The sequence below is a fragment of the Euprymna scolopes genome, chromosome 26 (assembly GCF_053919585.1).
Source record: "Euprymna scolopes isolate OS-2025 chromosome 26, ASM5391958v1, whole genome shotgun sequence".
NCBI lineage: Eukaryota > Metazoa > Mollusca > Cephalopoda > Sepiida > Sepiolidae > Euprymna > Euprymna scolopes.
In genome coordinates this window covers 76,405,045-76,419,114 of record NC_136507.1, presented here as the reverse complement: position 1 = coordinate 76,419,114, position 14,070 = coordinate 76,405,045, and the positions used below count along the sequence as shown (strand labels likewise).

Below are 14,070 nucleotides of genomic sequence, written 5' to 3'. Positions count from 1 at the left end.
ACAAACAGAGTAAAAACGAGGTCTGTAACATTCAGGATCACAGTGCAGTATCTGTTCTACCGCCGATTAAAAAGGACGATGAATTATGAACTGAGGAATTAAAAAAAAAAAAAAATTGTCCTCATCTGAAGATCTCCTTTATTGGGAGGGGAGCTGGACTCAAACTGTCCACGTTTAAAACTCGACAGCGGTGTCTAACTTTACCCCTCGTGGGGAAGCAATACGCAGGAAGAAAAGAACAAAGGAGAGGAACGCAAACAAAGTCAGAAAATAGGAGAATCGGAAACAAACAAACAGACAAACAAACAAACAAACAACAATACTTGGACACTTTAATCAGCTAAACGTTCGCACAACATAAACAGTGACATTAGTTCATTCATTAATGCAAAAACACACACACATACGCACACATACGTAAATAAATCGTTAAGTAACAATTTTTCAAGCTTGATTCATTCATATTCAGGTGTTGACACTAGTTTTCTCTTTTTTTTAATTTTAATCAGTCGAGTACTTACCCGGCGGACCAAGTTAAAATTATAAACCCACCCTCCGTCAATCTAATGCAAGAATGCGTTTAATAAATGCGGTCATACTTTTTGCCGTTTTCGAGATTCGAACATAAAACGAAACGGAAAGCTCATCATCATCATCATCTCGTATGAACCCAACGATCCTATTGTTGGCATTGGTTTCCCCGATATTTTTCTAGTCAGAATTCTTTCTAGAGAAAGACATACCGTACTTATGGGAGAAGGCCACGTGAAGGTTGCCAACATCCTAAGTGAAAGTGATTTTATGGAACGAATTGGATTCGAACTTGGAACACTCAGTTCGTTGTCAGTCCGTGCTGTTAACAAGTTAGCCACCGTCTCCTGTTAAAGGGAAGCCAATAAAACTTAACTATATCTCAACCGACTTTTTAATATATATATATATATATATATATATATATATATATATAGCAACACTTCCAGCTGACTAAAACGTGGTCGTTTTCAAGTTCAATGTAAACAAATTTTTACTGGGCCGTCCTCTTAAATAATCAAATTCTACCCAATTTCCAGCACTCTCAAATCACATGTTGTCCAACCAATCTGTTGACAGGCATTAACCTTAATCCTCGAGTGGCATTCGAGCCTTGATAAGAGGTGATTCCTATGTAAAAACTGTTTGATATATAGATTGTGTATGTCAAAAAGTAGTGTAATACTATTATTATTCCTTTCCTACCCACACAGCTACGCTATTACCTGTTCTGACGGACTTACTCCGTGGCATTGCCACGTGTCCAACTAGTTATAGATAAAACTCGGTAGAGCTGAAACTGACTTTTAATTCGTCTAATTACAAAATCCGCATTAGATAGGGACGAGTCGGACCTCTCGTTTCTGAAGTTATTATACAAGCAGCTAAAAAGCTTAACACGTTATTAAGTTAATATAAATATATAAATACCTACCTATCCGGCGTTGCGCGGGATCCAGTGAAGTAATTTTAGTTTTCAATTTTTACTTGTTTTCACTTTTTTAAGCTAAAGTTAGACAACTCGAATTATGTTCTTTAATTTAAAGTGACTTATCCCCCTCTGTTGATTTTTCATCTTTAAGCGACCATTAAAAAATTCTTTTATATTAGTAGACCAAGTAACTTTGAAATAGATTGTAGCTAAGTACTTTATTATATTGTCAATAACACGGTACACCAATAATAGATGAAAATTTGCCTAGTCCGAATCTGGGTGTGATTTACCAGCTTGAATGCTATCTGGGTTTGATTTTATAAATTCGACAAGATAACTTTGTATGCTATTGAACAAGGAAACTTAAAAAAAACAAAAAAAAAAAAAAACGAAAGGCGATTTAACAAAGATAACGACTTCTGAAGCAGATTTTTTTTCCTGACACTAAAAAAAAACAAAAACAACAAACAAAAAAAACAATAAGAAACAACAACAAAAACAATTACAAAGGGGAAACAAATATTAACCCCATTCAACAACAACAACAACAACAGCAACAACAACAACAACAACAACAAAAATAGGGTCTAATATGAAAAAACTAGACAAAAATAAAACCGCAATAATCACGATGAGTTTCAAGAAGTGCATTGGATCCGAATGTCCGGCCTCGACAGCCTATCACCACTCCTTACTTTTCCTGGCTCTCGTCGTGGTCATCTCAGGATTTTCTGTCCCCTATTGCTATGCCGTTGACTTATCTGTGTACCCCGACCGGTTGTTACCGTCGTCATCATCCGCAGTTTCCCCCCTAGAAGATCTGATCACTCGCGCGGCGAACAAACAAGGTAGACTCGAGTCTCTTCTACACCGGACGTTAAACGCTTTGCAACAAGCCATGCTGTTTTTTGACAGAGTTCATAAACGCGTCAACCTAGACTCTACTATTGGGACACGGATGGTGGCCGGTAAGTCATTATAATACAATTAATATATATATATATATATATATATATATATATATATATATATATATATATATATATATATATATATATATATATACTCGCAAAAGTACCCGTCATTGACTGGGTTAAAAAACAACCTACAGAAAATGGACTCTGATTTATGAAAGTATGATAGGTTATGAAAAGGAAGAGTTGTAAAGAGATAGCTTCGGATTTGGGGGTATCAAAACCAAAGCAAAATATGATAAAAGTAAAAATAAAATAGATAAAACCCATAATTTATTATACAATGCCTGTTTACACTGAAACTCTTATCATAATATTCTGGGGATCTATATTAAAAAAACCTTGTTAAACTTTGTGACATATTTCCATTCTATGGATGTCAGGTGCGAACGAACACCCCATAATTTTATTATACCATATTTCTTCAAACTGAAACATAATTATCAAAGTATACTTACGCAGATAGTTATGAAAAGTCTTTATTAAAGTTTGTGCCTATTTCCATTCTATGGAGGCCAGGCGCGAACGCAGACCCCACAAATTTATTATACCATTCCTATTTAAGTTAAGAATACTTTGATAAGTATGTTTTATGTACATCTATATCAAATACACTTGTAAACGTTTTTTTTTTTAATTTTAAAATTTTTTATTTCCATACTTTGTGGACCAGGCGCGAAGGAAGACCCCACAATTTTAATGAACTGCCTTTCTGCCAGATCAAACAAACCCATTCCTGTGTCTCGATACATCTTCTATCATTATATGTAATCAGTTTTTTTTTAAATAGTCAACCATATAGGAGCCTATTCGTGACCACACACACACACACACACACACACACACACACACACACACACACACATGCAGCTTTATATATATATATATATATATATATATATATATATATATATATATATATATATATATATATATATATATGTGTGTGTGTGTGTTTTTATTTGTTTTTGTTAGCGATACTTTCTTGAATGAATTCAAGTTTTCATACCAAAGTGCATTTTTACCTAAATGCGTGTTGGGAATAATTTTCCCTTTGACCAATTTGGTACCCCCTAAATGGGGAACGGCATGTATATTGTTTTTGAAATATAATTATCCACCGACACGTGCCTCGTCGTCCACGACTCATATATATATATATATATATATATATATATATATATATATATATATATATATATATATATATATATATATATAATGATATTTTTTGTATAGTTTTAAAGGTTAAAAAACTTCCAAGACTATGTATCTATCTATCTATATATTTTTTTTCTATTTAGTTACATTATTGTTTCAGCTACGCGACCGTTTTTTGGCCGTCATGTAGCCTCCTCACCATAAACGAACATTTCTGTAAAAATCTGAGGAGGCTAATATAGCCTCAAACTGAAACAATAATGTAACTAAACAGAAAAATACGGTAATAAAAAGATAAAACGCATATTTGCTCTACAACAGTATTGAGCACTTTCTTCAGGTTTTTATTAATTACTATTTCCACTATATATATATATATATATATATATAGGGTGAGTCAATAGTAAGTGGAAACGGCACGTTCACCAGACTTGATCCTGATGGGCCCTTGTGTTTTTTTACTATCCAACCTACATTTTCTCTCTCTCTCTCTCTATATATATATATATATATATATATATAGTAATCGACATACAGCCCTGTTTCGTTGTATCACAACACATCAGTGCCGCTAGACTAGCATCTCTCCCAAGCCAAGGATTGAACCTAGAACCATCGTGTTGACAGTCGGCAGTTCTACCACTCGACCACAGAAGGGACGCCCGCAAATAACTCGTCGGAATGTCTATTTGAATAGACATCCGCCACTACTCTTACAGTGCTCAAACCGCCTGTTTGTAAACAAACAAACAAACAACGAGCTTTGCATTTTTCAGCCAATTAAGTAGCGTTTGAGATTATTTACGACAGTGCTCTACCCAAAGAGGGGGGCTAAAAATATATTTGTAGTCATCGACATACAACATACAGTCCTGTTTCGTTGTATCACAACTCATCAGTGCCGCTAGACTAGCATCTCTCCCAAGCCAAGGATTGAACCTAGAACCGTCGTGTTGACAGTCGGCAAGTGGCTAAAATTAAATTCTGAAAATCATATATTCGAGTTAAGAATTTATTGTTTGACAAAAGGAATATATATAGAAGGGGTTATATTAATTTCCTGGATTAAGGAAATTAATATAACCCCTTCCATATATATTCTTTTGTCAAACAATATATTCTAAACTCGAATATATGATTTTCAGAATTTAATTTTAACAACTAAATTTATATATGGCTCTATTCTTCAATATTGACTATATATATATATATATATATATATATATATATATATATATATATATATATATATATATATATATAGTACCTTTGTGTGTGTGTGTGTGTGTGTGTGTGTGAGTTCGTTCCCTATAGACTCAAAAACGGCTGTGCCAAGTTTTATAAAATTTCACATTTTTACACAAAGGTACTTTATGTGCCCGGCAGTGTTTTTTTTTTTTTTTTTTTTTTTTTTAGATAAGTATCGTCAATCGATAATCGAAATCATCCAATGAAAAAAGGAGACCAGGTGATTACACAGCCTAATACCACAAGTACATTTTAGAAGTTTTACTACCACACAAGCAAAAGGCCTGACATATAAAATCAACAGTAAGTTCTTTGATATGATAGAGACGCGTTCGAAATGAATGCTTTTGTTAAGAGTATAATTGAGGGGTGATGCTTGATATTGGCATTTTAAATTTTAATTCAAGTCGTATATATATATAAAAAAAAAACTAATTTTATAAAAGCAACAGTTGGTTATCTGCAGTGCAATGTAAACTACAACGTATTGTGGACAGGCATGCGAAGCTTCCAGAGGACTGTGGGGAGTTGCGCAGCAAGATTTCTATCCACATAATATCCAAACTTCTTCAGGTTAATACTGTCAAAGAAGCAGGAAACAGGAAGTGGAATACCAAAGTCTAACAGTATGAAGAAAGAAACTATTAGAGTAGAAGGGTATTCGGCATTTAAGGATTTCAACAGTAAAAGGGTGGGAGTTTGTTGCTTGTCGGGTTAGTCAGGAGTATGCACGTCGAGGTGGCACAAGTTTTTTGATTTCATCACAGCACATTCCATTAAAGTACTTGTATATGATGTGGTAACGGTGTTATATATCTATTACGATGTTATATATATATATATATATATATATATATATATATATATATATATATATATATATATATATATATAAGTGATGGGACGATTCCAATATTTTTCCCGATTTCGATACAATTACCGATTCTGATTCCGATTCTTTATAAATCTCTAAATATTTAATTATAAAAGTGTTATTTTGCCCCAATTACGGTAAAAACACATTTTAAATGTGCCTATATTTTCTCAAACGTAAAAACACATTTGTGAGGGGGGGGGTCTAGAGATTTTAGTTTTAATTGAAGTTTAAATCAATAAATATTTATTATTTTATTATTACTACAATCAGTGGAAGATGTTTCTTAAACCAAAATCAAATAAAAAAAGATAATTTAAGGAATTGGTTTTGGCATCGGAAAATAAACTCAAATTTTTTCGATTCCGATACCCCCAGAAAGCCCGTGATTTTTCCGATTCCCGGTTCCGATTCCGATTAATCATCCCAACACTAATATATATATATATATATATATATATATATATATATATATATATATATATATATATATATATATATACGAAAATGGTTTTGCCGATTTAAAATTTCAGTTTAAAAAGGAAAAAAATTTGTTTTTGAAAAAAATCTTTATTCATAACAACAACGACATTTGCTCTCTATAACTTGATTCCATTTGTCAACGAGCTTATAAATGCATCACTTGAAAATTTTTTTAGCTTTTGATGTGAAATATTGATTTAACGCGTGTTCAAACTCGTCTCATAATGTTTATCTCACAATAAAATGATAATTCGAATGAGCTAGGTCCAGAGAATATGCAGGATAGGATAAGATTTCATAAGCAAATTTTCCTAGAATGTCTTTGCTCAGTTTTAATTACCTCTTTAAAATATGTAAAATAATGACTCATGTTAGCCTATAACATCTTTGGGGTACTTATCCAGCATAAAGAACGTGCTGTTGTCCAGGTGGTTTACAGAGAATGCCGGAATGCTGCCGAACCAAAGTTTCGTGATTTTTATTTTGGCGCAAACGCTTATCGATTTTTTTTTCAACGAAAAAATATTATTTTCTCTCAGTCCAAACTAATTTAATGAAAAAATTAATTGAAAAACGAAAAACAATATTCTTGAACAATAATTATTCGACAATTTTTACGAAACTTTTAGAGAATTTTAATTCAAATCAAGAAGTCCCCCCCACTCATTGTAAGGTAAGTTACACGAATAAATATTTATTTTTTGAATAACACACAACTGACAGCAAACAACGTTTTGTTTATTTTTTTATATCATTGTTTTCTTCGTTTTATGATTTTTTTAAAAAATTCAAATCAAGATAATAATTTAGATTTTGTTTTTTAATAACAAATTAATGATAGCAAACATGTTTTCTTTTATTATTTTTTTTTTTTGTATTAGGGTTAAGGCGCACAACGTTTCGGCACCTTCTGGTACCTTCCGGCGTTTTCCGTAAACTGCCCGGGTGATTCTGACGATAGCACGGTCCTTATACTGCATAAATACGATTTTTTTTTTATATGATGTGGTACAAAGCTATGTTAATCTCTTTAATGATTCAAAACATGTCAGACTTTCGTATCCAGCATATGTGTCGTTCAAAATAAGAACATGATAAAACGATGAATTCGTGGTGACCACTTTCCTGAGCACGTGCTCGTTTTGTTTACTGGTTAATCCAAACCAGATACGTTAGTGGTGTTTCATATCCGATAGTGGCACATGATGTGTATATAAAAATACGGCTTAATCACATTGGAACATCAGTTTCCGTTAGATCACCGAAGTTAAGCATCGTTGAGTCTATTCAGTACTAAAATGGGTGACCAGGTGCTGTATGTGCTCTCTGTCCATGGTTTCCAGTTGTCCTAGACTTCTCCTTGTTACTGGAACCGAACAGTGCCAACTCAGAATAATAGTTAGAAATTACGCAACCTACGCTTCACAATTCAGCTTGAGTTATCTATCATCACTCCAGGATGATAAGGTGGTCATCGTCGATGGACGAACATCCATGATGCTTATTTTGTTCACCTATCAAGTCACGATTGACTCTGTTGTCCAGATTCTCCCTTTTGCTCTCAGACAGGTGCCTGGGACACTCATAAAAAAAAGGACACATCTAATTAATGTGTCCACGCATCCATTTTCTAATCTTTGACTTTGGATTTTATACGATGAACTTTCTTTACTAACTTCTAAACTTAAAACCTTGTAACTCAAAATTTCTATTAAAAGACATAATAAAATAAACAGATTAAACACAGAAAGAAGAAAAACAAAGGAGATATTGACCGGTTTTGCATGGGCATATAAGTTCGGTTATACTCGAATAAGTCTCTTGTTGGTTTTCTTTTCTCCGTGTTTAATTTGTTTATCCCATTTTGTATTCTCAAACGACACCGGTCAATCTATTATTTCCTTTATTTTCTGCTGTGTTATGTTTGTTTTCCCATTTTTATTTTCACTGCATTTGACTCCACGACATTTCGTTTTATTACATGCCGAATATTTTATTTGCCTTCCGATCAGGAGGTTAGACACAAATTCAAGTGAGGATCTGATAAAAGTTTTCATATTAAACGGACTGGGATCGAACTTGACATACCCAGGCTCTCCGTTCGCGTCGTTAACCACTTAGCCACTATCACCCACCCCCAAATAATTTCAAATGGCAGTGGTCATCCTCAATTTAAAGCGGACCTATTAGTTCATATGAAAAAACCAACTCGGTATGGTTATATCTTTGTATCAGACGAAAGAAGAACCGACGGTTAAAGCCACATCAATCATATCTGACTACTCGATCAATAATTAACTTGGCGTAGGGTGGCGTGGAGTGGCGTGGGGTTGTTCATGACTTTGCTAAGGTCCATTTTGAACAATAGCATCTTCAGATATAGGTAAGAACGACACCAATAATTTAATATGAACTGAGTATAAAAGTTGTATATACGTACCTGCAGGGAGACTTGACGTTGCCCGGGATTGAATGATGATCAATGAATGTTTCACATTTCCATATTTTTATTGTCATCGAAATCCGTGAAATCGCCCATTTTTCAATCAAATCGATTCACTGCTTGCTCTAGTTGAGGAGCCATCGGGAGGAAGCTTTACATGCCTTCCCGCAGAGACTTAATCCGCAATACATTGTAGTCTACATTGCACTGTAGAGAACCTTCCGTTGATTTTATAAAATTATTTTTTATATTATGGCCTAAATTAAAGTTTAAAATGCAAAAGTCAAGTATTACGGGTATACTGTGTTGTAAATAGAAATATTCATTTCGGACGCAATTCATGTCATATCACAGAGCCTACTGTTGATTTTATATGCCTGGCTTACTGCTTGTGCGGTGATAATGGCTTGAATTTAAGTTTAAAATAAAAAAGTCAAGCATCATGATTATATTTTGCTCTAAACAGAAGCATTTATTTCGAACGCACCCCTGTCATATCAAAGAACCTACTATTGTTTTTATATTTCGGGCCTTTTGACTTGTATGGTAATAAAACTTCTCAAATGAATTTGCAATGTTAGGCTGTGTAAGGTGTTAACTTTGGTCGAAATCACCTGTTTATTTTTTGATTGAATTATTTTGATTATTGATTATCGATACTTATCGAAGATATTCCGATACGAAACCTATTTGAGAACACTGCCAGGCATATAAATTACCTTTGTGTAAAATTTCATAAAAATCGGCCCAGCCGTTTTCGACTAAGCAGGAACTCTCTCTCACTCTTTTCTGTCTCTCACATACAAAGTTCCTTATATATATATATACTACCAATTCAGCCCGGCGTTGCCCAGGTGTTTGAAGGTGTGTGTTGAGCAAAAAAAAAAAAAAAACAGTGGTAGTAGGAAGGCAGGCTCGAACCCGTACCGCGAAGGAGGAAAAGAACGGGGAAAACCCTGACGTCTTTGCTGTTACGACCACCGCCAAATCGGAGGTGACGTAGGTTTAAATTAAGGTTAGACAATCGAAAAGAGAGGATGACTTTCGAAAGTATCGACGAAAAAAGCGACCCCTCCCTGTAGAAAAGTGCCCAGTTGAGGGTGAAGAAATTAATTTTTTTAGCCAATTTTTCGGTATTTTTTCATCTGAAGGGTCGAGCTTCTAAACGATACTGATCTTGTGAAATTTCGTCGCCTCCGTCGAAAGTTTTAGGCGGACATGCAAACATACATACATAGATTTATATATTGGTAGCTCAAATTTTCGACCCAAATCGATGAAAAGCTTGCTCTATCTCTGAATACCTTTTATGTAAAATTTCAAATGTTTAGACCAGAAATTGTCTGAGTAATTTGGTAGAGACCGCAGAGGTCAATTTTTTAAAAACTTTGACCCCTATTATGACCCCATAAAATTTATTGCTTGGGGCTCAAATCAAGTTATTAAGTTAGATCCGTGTCCAAGGAACCTATATCTAAAATTTCAAGTGTTTAGACCCAAAATAGTCGAAGGAGTTTGGTAGAGTTCTCAAAGGTGAAATCGTTGAACTTTGACTCCTTAATAGCCAAATTTCTGGCCGGAAATATTTTCCCAAATCTCAGTACCCTGTATATCAAATTTTGAGACTGAAAATTGACAGAGTTATTGCGTAGGAAAATGTACACACACAGACACACAGACACGTTCACTTTTATAGATTAAATATATAAGTATACATAAATATATATGGAAACAATTTTGTGTTTACTGTAAACTTTTTACGCAAATATTATGCAAGTATAAATCATGTAGAATATTTGCATGAATATAATTACACGTAATAGTTAACTAAAGATGATCATCACATAAGATAACCGAAAAAAACTAATAGGGAATTAATCAAAATGAATATTTAAAAGATTATGCAAATTAGCTTGATCTTTTGCTAGTGAATGCAATTCCACAGCCCATATATAAGAAAATTGTATGTTCTTTTTAAATAAATAGAAAAGAGGGGTTTTAATATGAATATCAATACACACAAAAGAAAAACGAATTTATAGGAGTATAGATAGATAGATAGATAGATAGAAGATATAGATATAGATAGATAGATAGATGGAGCATGTATGCATAAAAATGGAAATAAATGAAAAAGAAAAGTGTCACCAGAGTAAGTGCTACCTAAACAATAAACAGAAATGAAAAATAGAGAAAACGAAATTTTATAACAAAACATTATCAAGCAAGAAAAATAAAAGAATATAAAAATTACTTTCAATCAAGAAAATCCCCATAGTGGAAACACGTGCTTAGGGATTGAAAATAATAGCCACAAAGTTTAGAATTGTGTATGTTCATAGTGTGGTCACTATTCTAATATGAGTTTCCAAATTCGCACTGGCTTACCATTTTCACATAGACTTGTTACGTTTGGGGTTTGAAACGATTTTCATTGCCTGGAAAATATTTCGAGTTCCTACATTCATGTGAGACTGGCTAGTTTAAACAATCGAACTGGAAAAAGAAAGAAAGTTAGTAATTCGAGCAATTGGCTTTTTAATGTTCATTGAAATCACTTCTCTACCACACAATTCACTACTACAACTTTAAGAGCATTCTGTCTACTGCAGTACAATATGACACAAGGTTGTTTACCAAAGGTGTAACCAGTAGTCGGAGAGAGTTGGGCGACCCTGGCCGGATGCAAAAATAGCTAGAAATAAAGAAATAGAATAAATAAATGCTGTCCAGTGAGTTATAAAATCTTATAGAGCGGGAAATATTTTTTGAATTCGACTTATAACAAATCCGGATAGATAAGAGCGATTGTGACCTCTCGTAGTCTGAAGTTATAATACAAGCAACTAAATAGCGTATTCGCCTCATCAGATTAATATGTATGTATATTTATATATATATATATATATATATATATATATATATATATATATATATATATATATATATGAGAACGGTTCTCATATTGGATTTCTCATTTTTTACTATTAGGTCCGATTTGACTAGGGACTACTGCACTACCCGGAAAAAAGAAACAATTTTCATTATTTCAGCTGTTTTGAAAACTTTCCAATCGGATTATATGCATCGTCACGCTGGACTTATTTAGAAATACATTCTATCTAGAGAACTATTTTGCATTTTGGATCAATTCTAGAGGAGTTTTATTCAAGCTGAAATATTATGCGCGGTTTGTTTTTATATTAGTTTTTTACATATCCAATATTTTTACATTTTTTTATTTGGCAATTTATAACTACAATAAATTTCGGTTTCACTTAATGCCTTAACTAGCACATTCTAGCATTGCTACAAATATAATTTGCTGATTTCTTTATGTCCGCTAATGAGAAGTATAATAAGAATAGCATTCTTTGAAAATCCGCGGAATAAGGACTTTGTAAACTGTTTTTTTGAGTATTCAGTCGAACAATAAATTTTGATTGTAAAGTTCAACTGACAGTTTTAATTTTCTTTCTCTTATATATATATATATATATATATATATATATATATATATATATATATCAAAACAGCGAACTGATAGAGACCACTAGACCAACGAGTCAAACGAAGCAGAGAATAGATTAGACAATTCTGAAGAACTCATGCAACAATCGTATATATAGGGAAGAGTGAGACTAACAAAATCACGTCGATGAGCGAAAGAGGGTACAGAGAAGAAATGGTGTCAATCAAATTACAAATACGTTTTTGCACTTTATCAAGAACACTCAAATGGGGCAGAGATTCACGAGCCTAAACAATACATGGCCTGATAGTATATTTGTAGGGATAGGGAATAGCTTCCGGAGTCAAACAAGTGTTTAGAGCGATAGAGAGAACCAGCTTTACGGAAAGCAGAAAGAGTAATATACGAACTCCAAGAACGATTTGATGAGGAAGAAAGACCAATAAGTTTAAGAGTCGATCTCTGCTCAAGAGAAGAGTCACCCATAAGAATCCTACGATTGAAAGACACGAGATAAGTAGGGTGAGGAACTGCTTTGATCCCCATCTTGTTGTCATAACAACGTCTTTCTTTCTGATCTTCTCTGAGTTCCCTTGGGACAAACTTTGTGCAAGTCTTCCGCATCTTCAGTTCCTCGCGAATAATTGTGTGTACAGTTCCCACACTGACATAAACCTGTGCATTTATTCTCTCTATAGACACACGACGGTCCTTATTCATGAAATTCTTTATTTGGCCAATCAACTGTGGTGTTCTGATTTTCTTACTTCTCCCACATCTCTCATCATACCTCAAACTCCCTGCCTTCCTTGAATCTCTTATGCCACTCAAAAACTAATGTTCGATTCATACAAAATGGTCCAAAAGCAGTCTGAAGCATTCTATATGTTTCTGTGGCAATGTTTCCCAGTTTAAAACAGAATTTTATTGCATATTGTTATTCTAAAGTAACCTCACGTCCAGATTGCATTTTTGAAATTCGTCAGCTGTGATATTCAGGCTTTAATAGGATGTATTCCAATGCCTGCCGTAGCTGTTCATTTGAACCTGAAATCATAAAAATTGGTCAGTCATCTCATAAGATGTATAGCAATAACATACTGAAATGCTTGTACATAAAAAAGTCTGAAACTTATTGAAGGCACATCGCATGTGTTAATCTTCAAAATAATTTTTTTAGAAGATCATTGAAATAGAAAAAAAACAAAGATGGATCTAGAAAAGACCTTGTGTATCTGCTAGTAAAAAAGAACGGACTGACACCAACCGGAGTTACTTGCAAGCTTTGATCAGAAAGAATAGACCTAATGATCTCAAGAACTCACCACCAATACTATAACCTTGAAGTTTGGTAGAAGAACAGAATACCACATTTTCTCGAACGCCTTCGCAATGTCAAGCGCAATGGCCTAACTTGCTTCTGAATTATCTATAAACCGATAAAGCGATTCAACTAAAACAGTTAAAAGATCAACAGTTGAACGGAAACCACGAAAGTCATACTAAAAATTAGTAAAGAGGCTCAAACTTTCCAGAAAATAAGTTTACCGTTGAGCACCCTTTTTATTATTGACTCACAAGGAGCTATCACGCAGGTCATAAAGGATCTCTCCAGTCTGTGCCGACACTAGACTTTTATTTTATTTCAGGACTATGTTATTTCACTTTTCCTCCGGTTTTCTTTCTTTCTTTTTTTTTTTGCTTTATTTCTTTTCAAATTCAAATTACATTATCGTAACAGCCGCTTACCAGTGATTTCTCGCCAGCAGCGGCCATTGGTCTCCACTGGAATTTGAGTGGCAATACGTCTCCCCAAGAGCCCAGGTCTCTTCGCACTGGTCTGGCGGAGGTCTGGTCAGCGCTCTATCCTCGATCGTTCCATCCTCCTTGACGCTTCTCGGCTATTTGACATCATTTTTTGTGGGGGGCAGTGATTGGGTAATGGGGGAG

At 34.0% G+C, this 14,070-nt stretch overlaps 1 protein-coding gene across 1 annotated transcript in view; it reads left to right on the top strand.

Moving 5' to 3' along the window:
* The first annotated feature begins 1,026 nt into the window (after positions 1–1,026).
* The window catches only part of LOC145248202 (UPF0764 protein C16orf89 homolog), a 252,393-nt gene continuing 239,349 nt past the window's right edge, over positions 1,027–14,070 (top strand). Inside the window, exon 1 of the mRNA XM_080110065.1 lies at positions 1,027–2,433. Within this exon, the coding sequence (XP_079966191.1) occupies positions 2,058–2,433 (376 nt within the window). The 5' untranslated portion in view covers positions 1,027–2,057. The remainder of the gene's footprint in view (positions 2,434–14,070) is intronic.